The sequence below is a fragment of the Ictalurus furcatus genome, chromosome 15 (assembly GCF_023375685.1).
Source record: "Ictalurus furcatus strain D&B chromosome 15, Billie_1.0, whole genome shotgun sequence".
In the NCBI taxonomy this organism is placed as follows: Eukaryota; Metazoa; Chordata; class Actinopteri; order Siluriformes; family Ictaluridae; genus Ictalurus; species Ictalurus furcatus.
Genome location: NC_071269.1, coordinates 20242695 through 20262320, shown reverse-complemented (window position 1 = coordinate 20262320; position 19626 = coordinate 20242695). Strand labels below are relative to the sequence as shown.

The 19626-nt window shown below is 37.9% G+C and overlaps 1 protein-coding gene across 3 annotated transcripts in view; it reads left to right on the top strand.

Moving 5' to 3' along the window:
• stat6 (signal transducer and activator of transcription 6, interleukin-4 induced) overlaps nt 1–19626 on the top strand; it is a 53574-nt gene that overhangs the window by 3922 nt on the left and 30026 nt on the right. For all 3 annotated transcript variants that reach the window (XM_053644189.1, XM_053644191.1, XM_053644190.1), the window contains exons 2-7: nt 7607–7758; nt 7889–8033; nt 11784–11864; nt 11989–12175; nt 18429–18520; nt 18679–18827. In XM_053644189.1, the coding sequence (XP_053500164.1) occupies nt 7625–7758; nt 7889–8033; nt 11784–11864; nt 11989–12175; nt 18429–18520; nt 18679–18827 (788 nt within the window). In that variant the 5' untranslated portion in view covers nt 7607–7624. The remainder of the gene's footprint in view (nt 1–7606; nt 7759–7888; nt 8034–11783; nt 11865–11988; nt 12176–18428; nt 18521–18678; nt 18828–19626) is intronic.

The following is a 19626-nucleotide window of genomic DNA, read 5'->3' as shown; positions in this document are numbered from 1 at the left end:
CAAAAAAACCTGATCAATATTTATTTTAAATAGAGCAGTCAGTGTAATCTGTCTCAACGAAGCCTGGCATTTGGCCATGTGTACCAAATACGAGTCTGGCTAGTTTCTTAATATCAAACGTTTGCCTATTCTTAATCTTCATAATCAGTATTCCTGCTTGATGTTTTTGTTAGTGTGCAACGCAATACAAAAATAAGAGAGCACATTCTTTCTTAAGATTGAGGATTATCCTTTCTGTTTCACACACACACACACTCGCATAAATGGTTAGCATTTAGTTGTAGAGAAAGGTGGTAAAGGCAACATGTAAAGCAGATTTGCTTGAGTTTTTTTGAGCTCATGCTGTCACAGGGCAGTGTATCATGCTCAGAGGAAAGTGCTCTCTGCCCTCTTCCTCATACACGAGCTCACAGACAACCATGATTGACAATGTTTAAGTTGTTTAAAATATATGATATCTGATGCTAGTTATTAATAATATTTTAATTTCAGTAGCCTCAAAGCTCCACTGTGAAACTAAAGAAACGAAATTTGCGAAATTTGGTTAATCACGGTTTGAGTGTAGAATGTCGATTCCTACTTATTTTTTATTTTTTTTTAAATAGACCAGTCAGTGTAATTTGTCTAAGTGTCACGGATTTCCCCTTGCTCTGCCTGCCCGTGCATTCAGCGCACAGACAGCGTGCGCGTCTGTGTTTTCATTGACGGTTTACTGTTACACGTGTGTTTTGTTTTTGTTTCTGTCCTGTTATGACCTCCACCCCTGTTATGTTATTAGTTATTTCCTAATGTCTCAGCTGTTTCGTTCTATCCGTTTAGATTACGTTGTATATTTAAACCCCTGGTGTGTCCTTGTTTGGGACGAAGTATTGCGTGTTTCTGCATGTTTATTGCCAGACCCGTACCGAGGCTTTGAGCCTTGTTCTGCGTTTCATGGTTTTGATCCTGTTTTGTCCTCGCATTTCTCAATCCTTGCCTAGTTTATGTTGTTTGCCGATCGCCTGACCCCTCACCTGTTTTGTGACCGTGATATTGCCCTACATTTTGGATTTGTCTGCCTGTCTCTTTATATAAAAGCTTTAACTGCACTGACACTAATCAAAGCCTGGCTTTAGTCCCTGTGTACCTAACTCCAGTCTGGCGCGTTTCTTACTGACGTGTGGCGGCTTTTTAATCTGTAAAATAAAAACGTATAATCATTTATTACACCAAGCGCTAAACTATTGTCAGTAAAGACACTGTCGTTGATTATACACAATAACTGGAGCCTTAATGATAGGTAATTTTGTGCCAAATGAAAAGAACTCATTTATATCTGAAAATTGAAAATATCTCTAAGCTGTATATTACATACACAACAACAGCAGTAGATGTTGAAAATTATGGTAAGAAATAAAACACTTTGGGGCGTGCTGTTTTAGTAAAATAATCAGTGATGGGTTGGTGTGATGCAAACGAACTTGAAGAAGTTTTTGAAGTTGATTATTTTCCTTATAACTGCATCTTCCGAAGTGTTGTATTCTTCTTATACCACATCAGTTTGCTAGCACTGATGGCCAAGGTTTATGTGTTTATGGTTAGATTTAATGGTGTGGAACAGCCACAAGTTACTTCCTGTTATTACATGTGTTATAGCAGCTATAAACAGTCGTTCCCAGAAAAATTAGTTACAGCTTTACCTCTGACTGTTACAAAGCACTGATAGCAGAGACTCCTTCCATAAATGCTATATAAGCACAAAGTTTCACCATATCGGTGATTACACACATTTTTAACCCACTTGTGTGGAGTGTCCGACTTACAAGTCCCCGTGTAATCTGTTACTATAGAAATGATAACGTATTAGAACGAGATTAGAGTGGTGTATGTGAAATATGAGACTAAAAAAAAGTGTGACTCATCAGCTAATGTGCTATTGTATGATAATTGAATAGTTAATCATTCTCACCCTTTCATCATGTGAAGTGAATAGAAATTTTTTTGTCAGTTTGTTTTTATCAAACCCATCCTTTTAAGTCATGCCTGCCAAATAGAAATGATATTTTTAGATTCCTGCTTCAGTGTTGCATGCCCTTCTTGAGTCGGAAACCAGTTTTTGCAGTCCAAACAGGATTTCACGGAGTGTTTTTGTGATTGTTGCAGCCAAAAAAATGCTTGACTTTGCTGCGGCTTTTTTCAAAATGTGTGATGAAATTTGCGGCGTTTTTTTTTTTGCGGAAAACTACTTGAATTGGCACAAAATTGTTTTGCATGGTCTTTTACAGTGATGTTTGTTGGTAAATGAGACCTTTCAGTTGTAGTCATGTTCGACGCACGTGACTCAAAGATGGCTTTAGCTGAATGCGCGTTGTGATGACGTCACATGATGCATCTTGGCCCAAATCTGCGGTAAATTTGAAAAATTGCAAGCTCTTCCGAATATTGTGGAGTTTGCTTGATTTTGCGTTCATTTCTGCAATCACAAAATCCTGAAGGGACTGTTTGTAGGAAGCTTATTGGAAGCTTGGTGTATAAATAAAACCAAACGCTGCATTTTAACCAGAAACGTGTATTTATTTTGAACATTTTCAGAGTACCCTTCAACTCTGCAATGTGATTTGCTGCTTGCGGAAGTGTAGGCAAAATACTTTCAACATGGATTTTCTATGAAAACGTTGCTATAGCGGCTGTTTAACGTCATGTTATCTTCATGTAGTAAGGTGTACAGGAAGTGACAAATTCTGGTCAGGACTTTTGGCCTATTGGGAAAATGTTTAAGTTTAGGCTACATTTTCTTGAAATCACTCTGGAACGGAAAAATGACTTTATCACCGGTTTAGTCCTTTCCAAACTAGCGTTTTCACTCTGGAACATTTTAGAGATGTTTGGATTTTCGGATATAGTGAATAAAGTCATTTTTCGGTTTTCATTTTCATTTCCCTTGTAACCTTTCTAATTCCTGCTCTTATGTCAGGTCTTATAACAGGCTCTATGACAGATAAAAGGGAGTTTTGTGAATGTTTTCAGAAGACAAAAGGGGTTTTCTTATTCTGTTTTATTATGACACGAACATGTAGCATCTTATAGCAACAAGGAGCTAAAAATAACCATTGAACACCATGTCAAACCTGCATTAGCCACAACCAGTTCAATCTAATGTTTTTAGATACAGTACTTTTACATCTTGGATCTTTCACATAACAGTTACACAACCAGCTAAAGCAAAATTACATGGAATTATACGACCCAACCAAACCTGTTGCAGGATTAAGAAGAGAATATAATATGTTAATTTGGTGGCTGTTGTATTGTCTTGTGTTTATGTTTTAGTTGGTCTTCCTGTAGGCTATAGGTTTCCCTATACCATGACTGCAACTAAAACACTGCCAAAACATACCCTCTATTGTTATGTTGTGTGGTTGGTCTCCTCATGTTAACTGGAGATAAGGTGACAGGATGTACTCCTTTGCACAAATAAAAGTTAGGACGAGCCTTGTTCCTGTACGTAAATTATACAATGCCGACAACCCTTTGTTAACTAAGCCTGACACACTGATCTTTTTTAAACCTGTGATTCTCAATAGTACAGAAACTTATTTGGTGTGGCAGTGTTATTAAGCCTGTGGGTTTACTTTTATTTATTTATTTATTTATTTATTTATTTTTAAAGCTCAACCTTTAAGACATATTCACATCTCGACAATTATACAAAATACCACGTCTCAGGATAAGATAAGATAATACTTTATTAATCCCTAGACGGAGAGTTTTGGGTGTACATAACATAACAGGATAACGTCCATCAAACACCTTAAACCCTGTGGGGACAAGATGGAAAATGGTAAACATAATGCCTAAGCAATTGTTCTTGTTGAGAGCACGTTCCTGTAAGTTAGAGGATTACTTTTTCGAATATATACACGCGCATAACTTGTTAGCTTTGAGTCAAAGCGAAAGCCGTTAAAGGCGTCATAAAAAATAAATTTACAGCACATAGAAGAGACCTTAGATGAATGCTGAGTGCTGATCTGTAAGATGTTACACAAAAAGTCCTTAAACTCTTGCATTTTATTAATTTAGGGTTTTGCTAAATTTCATGCTATACAAATAAGATTCCCCTGTAAAACCAGCTAGCAGGAAAATAATAGCCATACTATTTTTTCTTTACTTGTTTCAGAAAGAAATGTAACCTCTTAAAATTACGGATCAAGATTATTATATATGTATATATTTTGCATAAAATTTTCACACTATTTACCAATGTACATGAGGCAACAGGTCCTGAACTTTACACAGATTTGCACATCACAATATCAGACTTTCACATGACTGTTAATTAACCTATGACCTATGACCACTAAGAATAAGAATCGGTGTGTGTATAATTTACATACCTCCTTTGAGACTGAGAAAAAAATGTCTTGGTACATGGGAAAACAGTTGGTATCCATAACATCAATAACCAACAGTGTAGCACAAAACAAATCATCTCACCAGTAATCATTATATTAACCAAGGAAATGTCTAATATGTCTATAATGCCTTAGTGGTTAGCATGTTTGCCTCGCACCTCCAGGTTTAGCGGTTCGAATCTCGCCTCCACCCCGTGTGTGCGGAGTTTGCATGTTCTCCCTGTGCTTCAGGGGTTTCCTCCGGGTACTCCAGTTTCCTCCCCAGTTCATAGACGTGTTGTAGACTGATTGGTATTTCCAAATTGTGCAAATTGTTTATTGTGTGAATGGGGGTGTGTGTGTGTGTGTGTGTGAATTTGCCCTGCAATGGATTGGCACTTGTCCATGGTGTCCCACGCTTCATACCCTGAGTCCTCTGGGATATGCTCCAGGCTTTCCCACGACCCTGTGTAGGGTAAGCAGTGCAGAAAATGGATGGGTGGATGTTTATTATAGCAGCAATTGGAGATTGTTGCTTTTACATATTGCATAAGAACTCTAGAGATGGAAATTGGAAACAAAAGTCTAAAAATGGCACATTTTATTAAATTTTTGTTGGCAGTGGAAGTTTTCAGATGACTTTTGACATTTCTTGCTTCATTTCCTCAGAAAAACACTTAATATCATGAGGCGTAACTTGATGCTGTTGTGTTCTTCTGTTCAGAATGACAGCATGAGCTGTTCCTGAAGTGTTGACAGCAGCTGCATAGAAGAACAGAACAATGAGCTAGTGTAACTGGTCCGTTGTAGCTATACATCACGTTCATTCAGTTTTCTTTTCAAAATGGAAATAGGAAAACAAGGAAACTGCCTTTTTTTTTTTCATTTCTGTTTATCTTGGCAATCGGAAATGAAATAATTTGTCATGAATTTATTTGTAAGTGATCTTATAAATATTTTGCATAAAATTATTTGGAGAAAAAAGACAAAATTGATCAGTGATGTTTTTCTTCTCTGGTTAAAATGTGTATCCTAGATCCATATTCTGTTTTCATAAATGATATAATAACAATGAGGTCAACATCTGTTTCATTGATTAAAATACTGTATTATTAAATTGCATCACTTTGAGATTCTTTCAGCCACCATGTCGTCCTGCCTTACCAACACCCTCTTGCTGTTTTTGAAAAGTGCATAGTAGACCGTATTATCTGTAATATTCCCAGTACTTGCTGATACATACTTCATTCAAATTCACTCACTAACTTTACCCCCAAAAAGGATCTGAAATGATGAAAAACATGCAAAAGGAGAAATACAGTGCCCTCCACTAATATTGGCACCCTTGGTAAATATGAGCCAAGAAGGCTGTGAAAAACTTGTCATTAATGTTTAACCTTTTGATCTTTTGTTTAAAAAAAATTCACAAAAATGCTCTGCTCTCATGAATATCAAACAATTGCAAACACAACACAGGTTTATCAAAAAAAACCAACTTTGTTAAATATAGGTGTGTAACAATTATTCGCACTCTTATGAATTCATGTGAGGAAAAATATAGTTTACGTATATTCCCATTTATATTTTACATCTTTTTTAAGTACTCCTGGGTGACTAGGAACAGGAAATTGTTCAACCAAGGAAATTGTTCAACTTTGGCATTTGGGAAATATATGAGGGATATGAGGGAACACATAGGCCACATTCTCTCAGTCATTCATAACAATGGGTAAGACCAAGGAATACAGCTGATATGTGCAGCAAAAGGTTGTTGAGTTTCACAAAATGGGAAATGGCTGTAAGAAAATAGCACAAGCATTGAAAATGCCCATTTCCAATTGTTTGATATCAATGAGAGCAGATTTTGTGAATTTTTTAAAATAAAACTTCAAAAGACAATAAAGACAATTTTCACAGACTTCTTTGCTTATGTTTACCAAGGGTGCCAATATTAGTGGAGGGCACTGTATGAGAGCTTGATGTCATATTTATTATTTTAAAGCCAAAACATCCTGTCTGCATGTATACTCTATATATACACTCACCGTACACTTTATTAGGAACACCTGTATGTCTGCTCATTTATGCAGTTACCTAATCAGCCAATCATGTGGCAACAACACAGTGCAAAAGAAACATGCAGATACAGGTCAAGAGCTTCAGTTAATGTTCATGTCAAACATCAGAATGAAGAAAAAGTGTGATCTCTGTGTCTTTAACTGTGGCATGGTTGTTGGTACCCGATGGGCTAGTTTGAGTATTTTCAGAAACTGCTGATCTCCTGGGAATTTCACACACAACTGTCTTTATAGTTTACACACTGGTGCAAAAAAACAAACAAAAAAAACAACAGTTCTGTGGATACAAGCGCCTTGTTGATTAGAGAGGTCAGAGGAAAATATCCAGATTGCTTCAAGCTGCCAGGAAGGATATAGTAACTCATATAATCACTCTTTACAACCATGGTGAGCAGAAAAGCATCTCAGCATGCACAAAAACTGTCCCGTTTGGGTGAGCCTGTGCCCATGATAGCCTCAGATCCTTGTTCTTGGCCGACAGGAGTGGAACCTGATGTGATCTTCTGCTGTTGTAGCCCATCCACCTCAATGTTTGATGTGTTGTGCATTGTGACATGCATTTCGCTTCAGCACAGTTGTAAAGAGTGATTATTTAAGTTACTACACTGACTTCCTGTCAGTTCAAACCAGTCTGGTCATTCTCCTCTGATCTCTCTCATCAACAGGGTGTTTCAACCTGCAGACCCTCTGCTCACAGGATGTTTGTTTCACACCTTTCTCTGTAAACTGCCAAAAAACTCCCACAGAACATCAGTGATGTGAACATTAACTGAAGCTCTTGACCTGTATCTGCATGATTTTATGCATTGTGCTGCTGCCATGTGATTGGCTGATTGGATAACTGCATAAATGAGCAATAAATGAGGTGTAATAAAGTGTACACCTGCTCATTTATGCAGAGTACATAGCACAGTTCACAATTCTGATAGCCTACCACACCAGGTAGCACACCATTAACAGGTAGCATCTTAACAGTTAGGGGATCAGTTGGATCAGGTTTGTGAACATATTGAAAGCTTTCAATTCTTCCTGGAAGTAAGTCCCCTGGAAGAAGACATTTATGAGCTTCAGAGGAACAGGAAAGGGGGGAATAAATGTCCTCCCAATACAGCTCTATGAGACTTTCAGCTGTAACATGGTGGTATTTTTCTGTGACAGCTGCAGCTTCGCCTCACTATGGCGCTGTGGATGCAGATTTCCCAGAAGCTCCCTTATTTTACCAATGAGACCCTGGTGGAGCTCTACCCCACAGATACTTTCCCCATAGACGTCAGGCACTACCTGGCTAGCTGGATCGAGGAGCAGAGATGGTACAGCTCTATTCTCTCACTCATGATATTCATGAATAATGTGCTAATTACACAATGATAATCCAGCATGTGGTGTGTGTGTGTGTGTGTGTGTGTGTGTGTGTGTGTGTGTGTGTGTGTTTGGTCTCAGGGAGGACTTTGACGTGAACAATCTGGAACAAGAACCGCAGGCTCTCCAGCTGCTGGAGCGAATGGTGGAGCTTCTGCAGGAAGTGGTGTTCCAAAATCCCAATGTGGTGGAGAAGGTCAAGCTCCAGCACATCTGCAGGAACATGGTACTTGCCATATTGATCTTTCAGATGACGTTTATAAAATAGGTCAAAGGTGATTTTCATAAAATATAAAAGTAATATTTATTTAGCATTCAAATGAAGTATTTTGCTGGTTTAAGAGATTTGAATAGCATTTGAAATCAAACTGATATAGGTGGTGCAGTGGTACAGCGGGTAGATTTGTTGTATTACAGATCCAGAGTTTAGAGATCGATCTTGAACTCAGGTTACTGTCTATACAGAGTTTGATTGGTGACACTAAATTGCCCCTAAGTGTGAAGCCCTGTGAGGTTTGGCATCCCATCTAGGATGTTTCCTTGCCCTGCCCCAGGTGGTTTCCAGAACACACAGCAGGATAAAGTCGTTATATTATGAATGAATATAATTTACGTCAAAAACTTTTTTGCAAATTACCGTACAGCTAAGTAGTATTTGTAACCATACACCAATTTACATACACCCAGGCTAAATACATTTAACTAAATTTTTCACAGCTCCACACTTTTCATGTTAGCATGTATTTCTTGTGTTAAGTTAATTAGGCTATTAACTTTATTTCCATAAGAGTTCATTTCAAAATAAAGCTATGAGACAGACTATTTAAGCTTTTATGTACTATATCAGATTTTCAGTGGGTCAGCAGTTTACATACATTTTGTTAGTATTTGGTGGCATTGCCTTTTAAACTTCAGTCTGGCTTTTTTATTGTAGTCTTAAAATAGGGGCTTATTCCTTGTATGGCAGGGTTTCAGGCCATGGCAGTGTAGAACTTTCTTAATGGTGGATGTACATATTTTTGGTACCTGATGCCTCCATCTCCATCACCAGTTCTGTTGTCTTGTGGTTCAGTTGAACATTTCCTACCAAAGAACCTTCATCCCTGGTAATTAATTTGTGCCTACTTTCTGAACAGTGCAGTTGCAGAAACTATATATATATATATATATATATATATATATATATATATATATATATATATATATATATATAATATATATATATATATACAGTGTCTCACAAAAGTGAGTACACCCCTCACATTTTTTGTAAATATTTGATTATATCTTTTCATGTGACAACACTGAAGAAATGACACTTTGCTACAATGTAAAGTAGTGAGTGTACAGGTTGTGTAACAGTGTAAATTTGCTGTCCTCTCAAAATAACTCAACACACAACTATTAATGTCTAAACCGCTGACAACAAAAGTGAGTACGCCCCTAAGTGAAAATGTCCAAATTGGACCCAATTAGCCATTTTCCCTCCCCGGTGTCATGTGACTTGTTAGTGTTACAAGGTCTCAGGTGAATGGGGAGCAGGTGTGTTAAATTTGGTGTCACCGCTCTCACACTCCCTCATACTGATCACTGGAAGTTCAACATGGCACCTCATGGCAAAGAACTCTCTGAGGATCTGAAAAAAAGAATTGTTGCTCTACATAAAGATGGCCTAGGCTATAAGCAGACTGCCAAGTCCCTGACACTGAGCTGCAGCATGGTGGCAAAGACCATACAGCGGTTTAACAGGACAGGTTCCACTCAGAACAGGCCTCGTCATGGTCGACCAAAGAAGTTGAGTGTGCATGCTCAGCGTCATTTCCAGAGGTTGTCTTTGGGAAATAGACATATGAGTGCTGTCAGCATTGCTGCAGAGGTTGAAGGGGTGGGGGGTCAGCCTGTCAGTGCTCAGACCATACGCCGCACACTGCATCAAATTGGTCTGCATGGCAGTCGTCCCAGAAGGAAGCCTCTTCTAAAGATGATACACAAGAAAACCTGCAAACAGTTTGCTGAAGACAAGCAGACTAAGGACATGGATTACTGGAACCATGTCCTATGGTCTGATGAGCCCAAGATAAACTTATTTGGTTCAGATGGTGTCAAGCGTGTGTGGCGGCAACCAGGTGAGGAGTACAAAGGCAAGTGTGTCTTGCCTACAGTCAAGCATGGTGCTGGGAGTGTCATGGTCTGGGGCTACATGAGTGCTGCCGGCACTGGGGAGCTACAGTTCATTGAGGGAACCATGAATGTCAACATGTACTGTGACATACTGAACCAGAGCATGATCAGTATGCAGTATTCCAGCATGATAACGACCCCAAACACACCTCCAAGACAACCACTGCCTTTGCTAAAGAAGCTGAGGGTGAAGGTGGTGGACTGGCCAAGCATGTCTCCAGACCTAATTCCTATTGAGCATCTGTGGGGCATCCTCAAACAGAAGGTGGAGGAGCACAAGGTCTCTAATATCCACCAGCTCCGTGATGTCATCATGGAGGAGTGGAAGAGGACTCCAGTGGCACCCTGTGAATCTCTGGTGAACTCCATGCCCAAGAGGGTTAAGGCAGTGCTGGAAAATAATGGTGGCCACACAAAATATTGACACTTTGGGCCCAATTTGGACATTTTCACTTAGTGGTGTACTCACTTTTGTTGCCAGCAGTTTAGACATTAATGGCTGTGTGTTGAGTTATTTTGAGGAGACAGCAAATTTACACTGTTACACAACCTGTACACTCACTACTTTACATTGTAGTGAAGTGTCATTTCTTCTGTGTTGTCACATGAAAAGATATAATCAAATATTTACAAAAATGTGAGGGGTGTACTCACTTTTGTGAGATACTGTATAGACACCAGAGATATATACCAGAGATATATATATATATATATATATATATCTGGTTGTGCCACCTTTAGCTGCAACAGCTGCAAACAAATGCTTTTCTGGTAGAGAGCAGAATTCATGTTTCCCTCAATTATTGCAAGTTTCCCAGGCCCTGAAGCAGCAAAGCATCCCCACACCGTCACACTGCCACCACCATGCTTGATCATAGGTATGATGTTCTTTTTATGGAATTCGGTGTTTGGTTTACACCAGATGTAACGGGACCCCTGTTTTTTTAAACAGTTCCACTTTCGACTCATCAGTCCACAGAACATTCTCCCAAAAAGTTTAAGCATCATCAAGGTGTGTTTCGGCAAAATTCAGAAGAGCCTTAATGTTCTTTTGGGTTAGCAGTGATTTTTACCTCGCCACTCTTCCATGGATGGCAAGGTCGGTCACTTCTGAGAAGTTTCACTACTGTGCCGAGTTTTTCCATTTGGAGATAACGGCTCTCACTGTGGTTCTTTGGAATCCCAGAACCTTTAAAATAGCTTTGCAACCCTTCCCTGACTGATGTATTTCAATCAACTTCTTCATCATTTCTGTAATTTCTTTGAATTTTGGCATTGTGTGTTACTGGGTAAGACCTTTTAATCCACTTGATGCTGTTGAAAAAGTTCTATGTAAGTGTAGATTTGATTGAACAGGGTTTGCAGTAATCAGGCCTGGATGTGTCCCATCCAGCTGAACCCCATTATGAATGCAGTTTCATAGATTTGGGGAATTAGTAACTACAGGGGCAAATGCATTTTCACACAGGCCCAGTTGGTACTGGATAACCTTTTTTGCTTCAATAAATAACATTCTCATTTCAAAACGATATATTTTGTCATTACTCAGGTTGCCTTTATTTTATATTAGATTTTGTTTTAATTTCTGAAACAATTTTTATTACATACACAAACAAAACACATCACGATTCTCTACACAGTTTCAGTTTAGCATCTTATTTTAATTAGCTTTTTCTTTCAGAGTGTGTGATGCTTGTCAAGTTTGAAAATGTCTTGCATTTATATGTACTGTATTTTTAATATCATTGCGGTTAGTATGAGAACGTATAGCCTAACCTGCTGAAACGCTTTTCAGGGCATGTTTCAGTCACAGCCTTTGGAACTGGTGAGGACAGTGAGAGATATTCTGAGGAAAGAGAGACAGCTGCTTCGACAGGTAGGCCAATCCTCTTTTTCCCAGCCAAGACTGGAAAGACGTACTAGTTCACACTAAAGCCTAGATCAGATGTGCGTTGATCTATACGTCAGACATCTCACAGCAGATATCTGCTACTTCTCAGCCCATGCAGATGTTTCCACAAATGCCTGCACCATCGAATGGTACCCCACAGCGCCCCAGAGAAACCAGCAGCCATGATGTGGACAACCTGGTGCTGAAGGTATTGGAGATTCAGGGCTGCCGTCAGCAAATTCACCAGCTCCAGGAAGAGCTCAATTGGGAGAAGCAAGAAGCAGAGCCCATGCAGGGTATGTGATGTAATTTGCAGCAGTGCATGATTCTGTCATGATTCATTGACTGGTTTGTCTTCATGTCTTATGGACTTTTTAATTTGCTTTTACTTAGTGACAGTGCATTAAGAACATTATAAGCTAAATATATTGACCAGGTTTGTTTTTCCAAACAGTGAGGCAAGGCACAGAGATGCCAACAACTAGAGTTTACAGTTTTTCAATCCTTGCTATATGGTGATACGGGGGAGAAACTATGTTCTTTTAGCATGTTTGCCTCGCACCTCCAGGGTTGGGGGTTCAATTTACACCTCTACCCTGTATGTGCCAGTGCTCAAACCGAATATGAGTAAAAATGAGCCTGGCAGAAAATCCAATCCATGAAGGACACAAGATGTGAAAGAGGCACAATCTAGAACATTAACTAGGTTAACTTAGTTATGAATCCATGAACTTTGGTCATGTGAGTCAATTGAAAACCAAAGAGCTATTTTTTTTTCAAATTCTGTGCCGGATAAAATTTGCTGTGTTGCCAGCAGAGTTGGTGTAACACGTTATAAAGTAAATCTAATTGCTTTTTCTGATAACGCAGTAATGTAATGCATTTCATTTGAAACGTATTACAATTTGATTACAGTTCCTGATGTCAATAAAATTATGTTACTTGCGTTACAAATTAAGAAAACAATATTAAGTAAAATACATTTTTAAAATTAAATCACGTTTTGCCCTGAAGATTTTTTCTTTATCCCTGACTAATTCTCCACTTGGAGCGGTTCTTACTGAACGTCAGTAAAAGAAGACCGCCTGTAATTTTATATCTTCAGTGAACGAAGGCAAGACCAATCAGACAGGGTTTACAGGAAAATACGTGGAAACACTTGTGTCTTATTGGCTGACAGTCTCTGGCAATTCTGCCAAATGCTAGCTCACACAGTCAGTGTGATTAAAAATGGATATACGCCGATTTATTTATTTATTTAATTTTAATTTTTTTTATTTTTTAACTAGTAGAGGAAACTGAAACAGTAACATCCTCTTATGCTGACCAATAAAACAAGTTGTGTAAATGTCTATATGAGTTCCAGTTTACGACACGAAACTAGCCTAGTTATAAAAGTTTTATATTTTATCGGTCTGGTAGTCCTACAAACAGTGACAACACCCGACTCAAGTTTTATGAGAAATCCAACCTTTTCTGATCATATCATACATTGAAGCACGCTAAAATTACTGAAAGAACTACGAGTTTCACTTTGTAGTAGATTTTTGTAAATTTGATAGGTTTTGAAAGTAACGTGAAAGTAAACTCATTAGTAATCTGAGTACTTTTTACATTCAGTAATCAGTAATGTAATCAAATTACAATTTTAAAGTAGTAATTAGCAATCTGTAGTGGATTACTTTTTTTGAGTAACTTACTCAAAACTGGTCGCCATTTAATATTTTCTTTCAGTATGTATTGTATACATACTGTATACAGGTTTTAGTTTAATTTTGTAATAATTGTATAAACTAAGCTTATATGCTTCGCTTAAAAACACAGCATTTCTGCATATACTGTATACATCTAGTTTTCCTCTCTGCCTGCTAGGATTTTCTTGTTAGCAATGTTGGTGAAGCTACACCACAGAACCAACATGGTACAATGGGCTCTTAGCCAAACATCGTGGCCCTGCATGTTAAGACAGATCATTTGGATCAGCGCAGGTGGAGAGAGGTGTCAGGTGTGAAATTTCACCCTTGCACTTTCAAGCAGATTTTCTTGCACAGGCATGCCCTTCTGGAGTTATTTTCAACATGGTGCTTCACAATCTGCTGCTTTGTAACAACATGCACATGGTTAACAGCAGTGCAAAGTCCCGGAAATAATAGAACTGCTGTATTTTTTTCAAGTACTTATGTTTTTATAGCTTATTTTTCAGTGTTGTGTGTGTGTGTGTGTTGTATTGTAGCATGCTAAAAAGTTGGAATAGAAAGTTGTAATAGCTACAACGATATCAGCAGTACACTTGAATCACACCTTTTCCAAAAAAGCAAAGCCATGTTATTACTGCTGAAAGAGCAATTGCTACTTCCTTAATAAGACACCTGGTACCACATTTTATAAATAACAAAACTACTGAACAAGATTTGTATTACAAGTAAGAAAATCATCATCATCATCTATTCATCTTCAATATCTTCTTCTCATCTGGTAGGCGTTCATCAGCTGCTTGTCTTGAATTCTGTCCGTCCGCATCCACCAAATCTCTCGTCTTAGCTCAAGCTTCTCAGCCTCTTCCTCCTCCACGTTTTATGCCCTCCATTGTTTCTCCTTTATCTGCTGTTCTTCTATCTTCCATCTTCTCTCTCTCCTCTTCCACGATCTTTCTTTCCTTTTCCAGTTCCTGCTGTCTCTCCTCTGTTAGCTATCGGAGTTTCTTTATCTCCTCTTTCTCATTCTGTCTGTTTGTTTTTCTGGCTGTTTTTCTCGCTGCAAGACTGCAAAAGCACTTGAAATAAAATATTACATGATTAAACAGCCATGCCCTGCGATGGGTTGGCACTCCGTCCAGGGTGTCCTCTGCCTTGTGCCCCGAGTCCCCTGGAATATGCTCCAGGCTGCCTGTGACCCTGTGTAAGATAAGTGGTACAGAAAATGGATGGATAATTAAAAAGCCATCCACACAATACATTTAGAAATACAGTAAATTCACAGAATTATTTTCAGTAGCAAATTCTGCTTCTTAATCCTCCCCCTGTGCTAAAAGTAATTTTTAACATTATAAATGAAACAAAATAAAAATAATATATATTTAAATTTTGGGCTTTTTTTGACGTATTTGGACAAGCAAGCATTTGATCATCTTTGAAACAGTACCTGTTAATAAAGTTGATATGACTTTAAAAGATAGATGTATCTTTTGATATATCAATAGATGTGATATTCTTCTGTAGAAAAAGTAAATACACCCTTGGCCTCAGAAGCTAGTATTGCCCTTTAGCAGAAATAACTTCTTGTAGGCGTTTTGCATAATTGCCCGCTGGAATTTCTGACTGTTCTTCCACGATATATTCTTTCACTTGCAAGATGTTTGAAGGTTTTCTTGCATGTACTTCCCGTTTCAAATCCCCACACAACATTTCAGTGGGATTCAAATCCAGGCTTTGTCTAGGCCATTCCATAATGTGGAATTGCCTTCCACATTATTGACTGAATCCTTCAGTTCTTCTTTTTGATCCATTCCTTGGTGGATGTGCTAGTGTGCTTAGGATTATTGTCCTGTTGAAAGGTCCACTTTCAGTTCAACTTCAACTTTCGGACAGATGGCCTCACATTATCTTCAAGCACTCTTTGAAATGATGCAGAATTCTTAGTTGAATCAATGAATGCAAGCTGTCCAGTCCCTGAAGCAGCGAAGCAACCCCAAACCATAACATTTCCACCACCGTGCATCACAGTTGGTATGAGGAGCTTCTCCTGAAAAACTGTCAGCACCAAACATGGCAGCTGTTAATGTGGCCAAACAACTCTATCTTTGATTCGTCTGTCCAGAGCACATTATTCCAAAAGGCCTGGTCTTTGCCTATATACTCATTGGCAAGCTGTAGTCTTGCACTAATGCTCTTTGAGACAGCAAAGGCTTTTTCCTGGCATGCCTTCCATGCAGGACAAATTTGTACACTCTCTTTCTAATTGTAGATACATGCAATTTGACACCAACAGACTTACTAGCAGAACCTGTGATGAAATGTTGGGGTTCTTGGAGACTTCTTTTTGCATCAGACGGTCTGCTCTTGGGTCTTTGACAGTGAACATTTTATGCCTGTTTACATGGTTTACAAAGACTGTCTCATCAGATTCACCGATTTAGTAGAGGCAGAAGTGGAAATATATATCCACTTGAATGTGGCTTTTCAGTAAAAACAATATATGCTGTATATCAGCTCTGACTGACCTTTTTGTAGAGCACATTTCTTACATTTAGGGAAGAAAGACTCAACGGTGAATAAATTAGTAGGATTATAAATAGAAATGTGCAAAGGGAAAGTGAATTGAAAGTATAGGGAAGTAAGTAAAAGTAAATACAGAAGAATGTAAAATGAGATGGCAGTTAAAATACTTATCTAGTGTTCACATAAATATAAAAGGCAGAACTTTAACTTTGAGTACACAAACCCTTAGTTTTGAGAGTTAAAAAAAACCCCCAAAAACATGTAATATAGTTAAGCATTATAGTTAAGCATTGGAAATAAAGAATCCAAGGAGTTACTACAGCGTATTTCAGTACAGATAGTGCATTTAGTACATTTACACACGATTTTATCCCTAGCGACTTACAAATGAGTAAATACAAGCAAAGTAAAAGTGAATCAAGTAAAACTTAGTAGAAGTTTAGAAAAAGTAAAACTTTCACTTAGTAAAAGTGAAGCAAAACTTTTCCACAAATATAGGATGCTTTGGACAAATGTGCTTCATCTTGCGTGTATGTAAACTGATGTAAATTTGTTTGAAACATACTGTTTCTCTGGAAACCATCTGTGTACTAGGCTATACACACACCCTCAGCATTATAATGAACACCTGTACACCTGCATGTTCATGTGGTTATGCAGGCAGCCAATCATGTAGCAGCAACGCAGTACATAAATTCATGCAGATACAAGTCAAGAGCTTCAGTTTACACCGGACATGAGAATGGAATAGAATGGTGCATAAAACCGAAAACATCCAATGAGCAGCAGTTCTGCGGGTAGAAACGCCTTGCTGATGAGAGAGGTCAGAGGTGAACTTCCACACTGGTTTGAGCTGGCAGGAAGGCTAGGGTCATTCAAATAACCCCTCTTTAAGTTGGATTTTTGGGAAGGAAATGTGGTTTTTTGTCTTGGGAAAAGTAGTAGAATTCAATCTTTGGCATAACTTCCTGCAAATACTGACATTTTCATTTCACGGCATTGATGTTTAATCCTGATACAGCGATAGCAATGTTTAAAACATTTTGTGAGTTCTGTGTGTTTTAGAGTAATGCATTTACCTTTAATGGTTTGTTAACTATTACCTGACTAACCATATTAAGGGCCATAGATTTTATTATGAGTAGCGTGCCATTTTGCAGTTTCTTCTCTTTGTTTTTTTAGTGTGTATAACTCTCCAGGAATGTCAGACTCTTCAGGAGAGGAGTTTTGCACTGGTTTTGATATTGTCCATGTACAATGTTGCTTGAAAGTTTGTGAACCCTTTAGAATTTTCTTTATTTCTGCATAAATATGACCTAAAACATCATCAGATTTTCACACATGTCCTGAAAGTAAGATAAAGCGAGCCCAATTAAACAAATGAGACAAAAATATTATACTTGGTCATTTATTGAGGAAAATTATCCAATATTGCATATCCGTGAGTGGCAAACTTATGGGAACCTCGAGGATTAGCAGTTAATTTGAAGATGAAATTAGAGTCAGGTTTTTTCAGTCAATGGGATGACAATCAGATGTTCAAAGACTTTTAAGCACCACTGTAAATCACATTGAAGAATTATAAGAAATGTGTAAACATACATTTGTAAATTCTCTGACATGAATAGTAGCAACACTGCAGTCATAATAGGGAAGAATAGAGTAAGACTTGTACTGAACTACGATGTCTATCACACGTAATAATTTTATGGACATACATATAAAGAATACATATAGTTTAAAATATAGCAGAAATTATAAAGTGTAATATTTTCTGAATGTGTTTATATGGGATTTGTCTGTAGTGTAATTGATTCTGTGGGCTTTTCTTCAAGTATAAAGCACAAAAAGGTTATTTGATTGGATTTAATTTGGATAAAGGCATAAGAAATCTGTACAAACTATGAACCGTGCTATTCACAGCCTTACGCTTAATATTTGTAACTTATGAAATGAGTTCTTGTTAACTTTCAGTTGAGACCATGTTGATGAATCATATAAATTCACCAAATTTTGGCAACAGTTTCTGATATTTAGTGTAAGTGTTTAGATTAACCCAATAATATATTTTCTTGATAAATAGAATGATTGGAAATGTTTAAATATATAAATTATACTACTTGTAAATAAATCTGACGCCACCATTTTAATCTGTTATAGCACAAATATATATACTGTTCCTATTTACTTTCCTCTGACCAGTTTGTTTATTTGTGTCTCATTATCCTGTTTCCACTCTCGCCATATCCAAATATGATTCATTATACAGTAGTTCCTTGTTTCAGTGTGCTTCCCAATCTGAAAGTATCATTCTCTGTTTATTGCTCCACAGGCCAGAATGAGATGGAGGTCAAACAGCCAGATCAGGTCACCAAACAGAACCGCATAGCGCAGCTGGAGTGGAAATATCAAGGCTTCACGAAGGTAAACACTCAACACAAAGAACCTTTCACTGAGCATTTTAGCCTTAGGGGTACCTTGGAGACAAACCTGGCATAAACAGCTGTACCTAGTTCTGGTATGTGAATGGAGTGATGTGTTTTTGTGTGTGTGTGTGTGTGTGTGTGTGTGTGTGTACACAGACGCGCTTGCAACTTCTGCAGGAGGCAGTGTGTAATCTGGAGCAGTGCCAAACTCGTCTCATCCACCGTATTAAGTCTTGGCGCTGGGAGCAGCTTCGCTCCACCATTGGCCGTGGCTTCGATGAAAATCTCCTCCCATTGCAGACATGGTGAGCTTACAAAAACTTGCTATTCTGTCTCAAGATTGCACCTACCACAAGGAATGTGTAATACCCATTTATGGTATATAGACGTTGACACAGGACTCTTTTCAAAAATGTTAATGTCTACTAAAGCGTAATCAATAATATTCCTTTTTATTTTTTAATTAACAGCACATTATAAAATCAGTTTATTATTAGTCTTAGATTGTGTAGTGCATCCACCGTACAAGTCCCTATGAATTAACGATAATGTATTAAACCATATTACTATGAGAGCATTTATATAAACCTGTGATTTGTCTTGCAGCCGGTCAGAGCTGCTGTTATAAATATAAATAATGTGTTAGTACTTTTTTAATGAATAATACGCTAATCATTCACAAATCAGGAAGTAATGCAATAATAATAATGCAAAGTACAAGAAAGTACAAATTATTTATTTGTTGACCTTATAGGAAAGTGATACCAGAAAAGCTACTGAATTCTACTTACTCATGTAAATAAAATCTACTTTAGCAAGAACAGCAAAGAAACATTCGAGTCTTTCTTAGAAACTAAATATTTATTCTCTATTCAGTTAGTGGACAAAAAGTATCTTAGAAATACGTCACATTCACTGTGTATGGTTGATTTTCCTATTTAAAAAAACGAAGCAGGGTGAAGGACTGAACCGTCACAGATTTACACTGATGATAAACCCAGTGAACAACTTTGTTGTTGTTGAATGTGCTTTCAGCCATGTTGCAATGTAAATGAGAACTGCAGTATAACACATGTGCTACACCATGACACTGACAGAACAGGA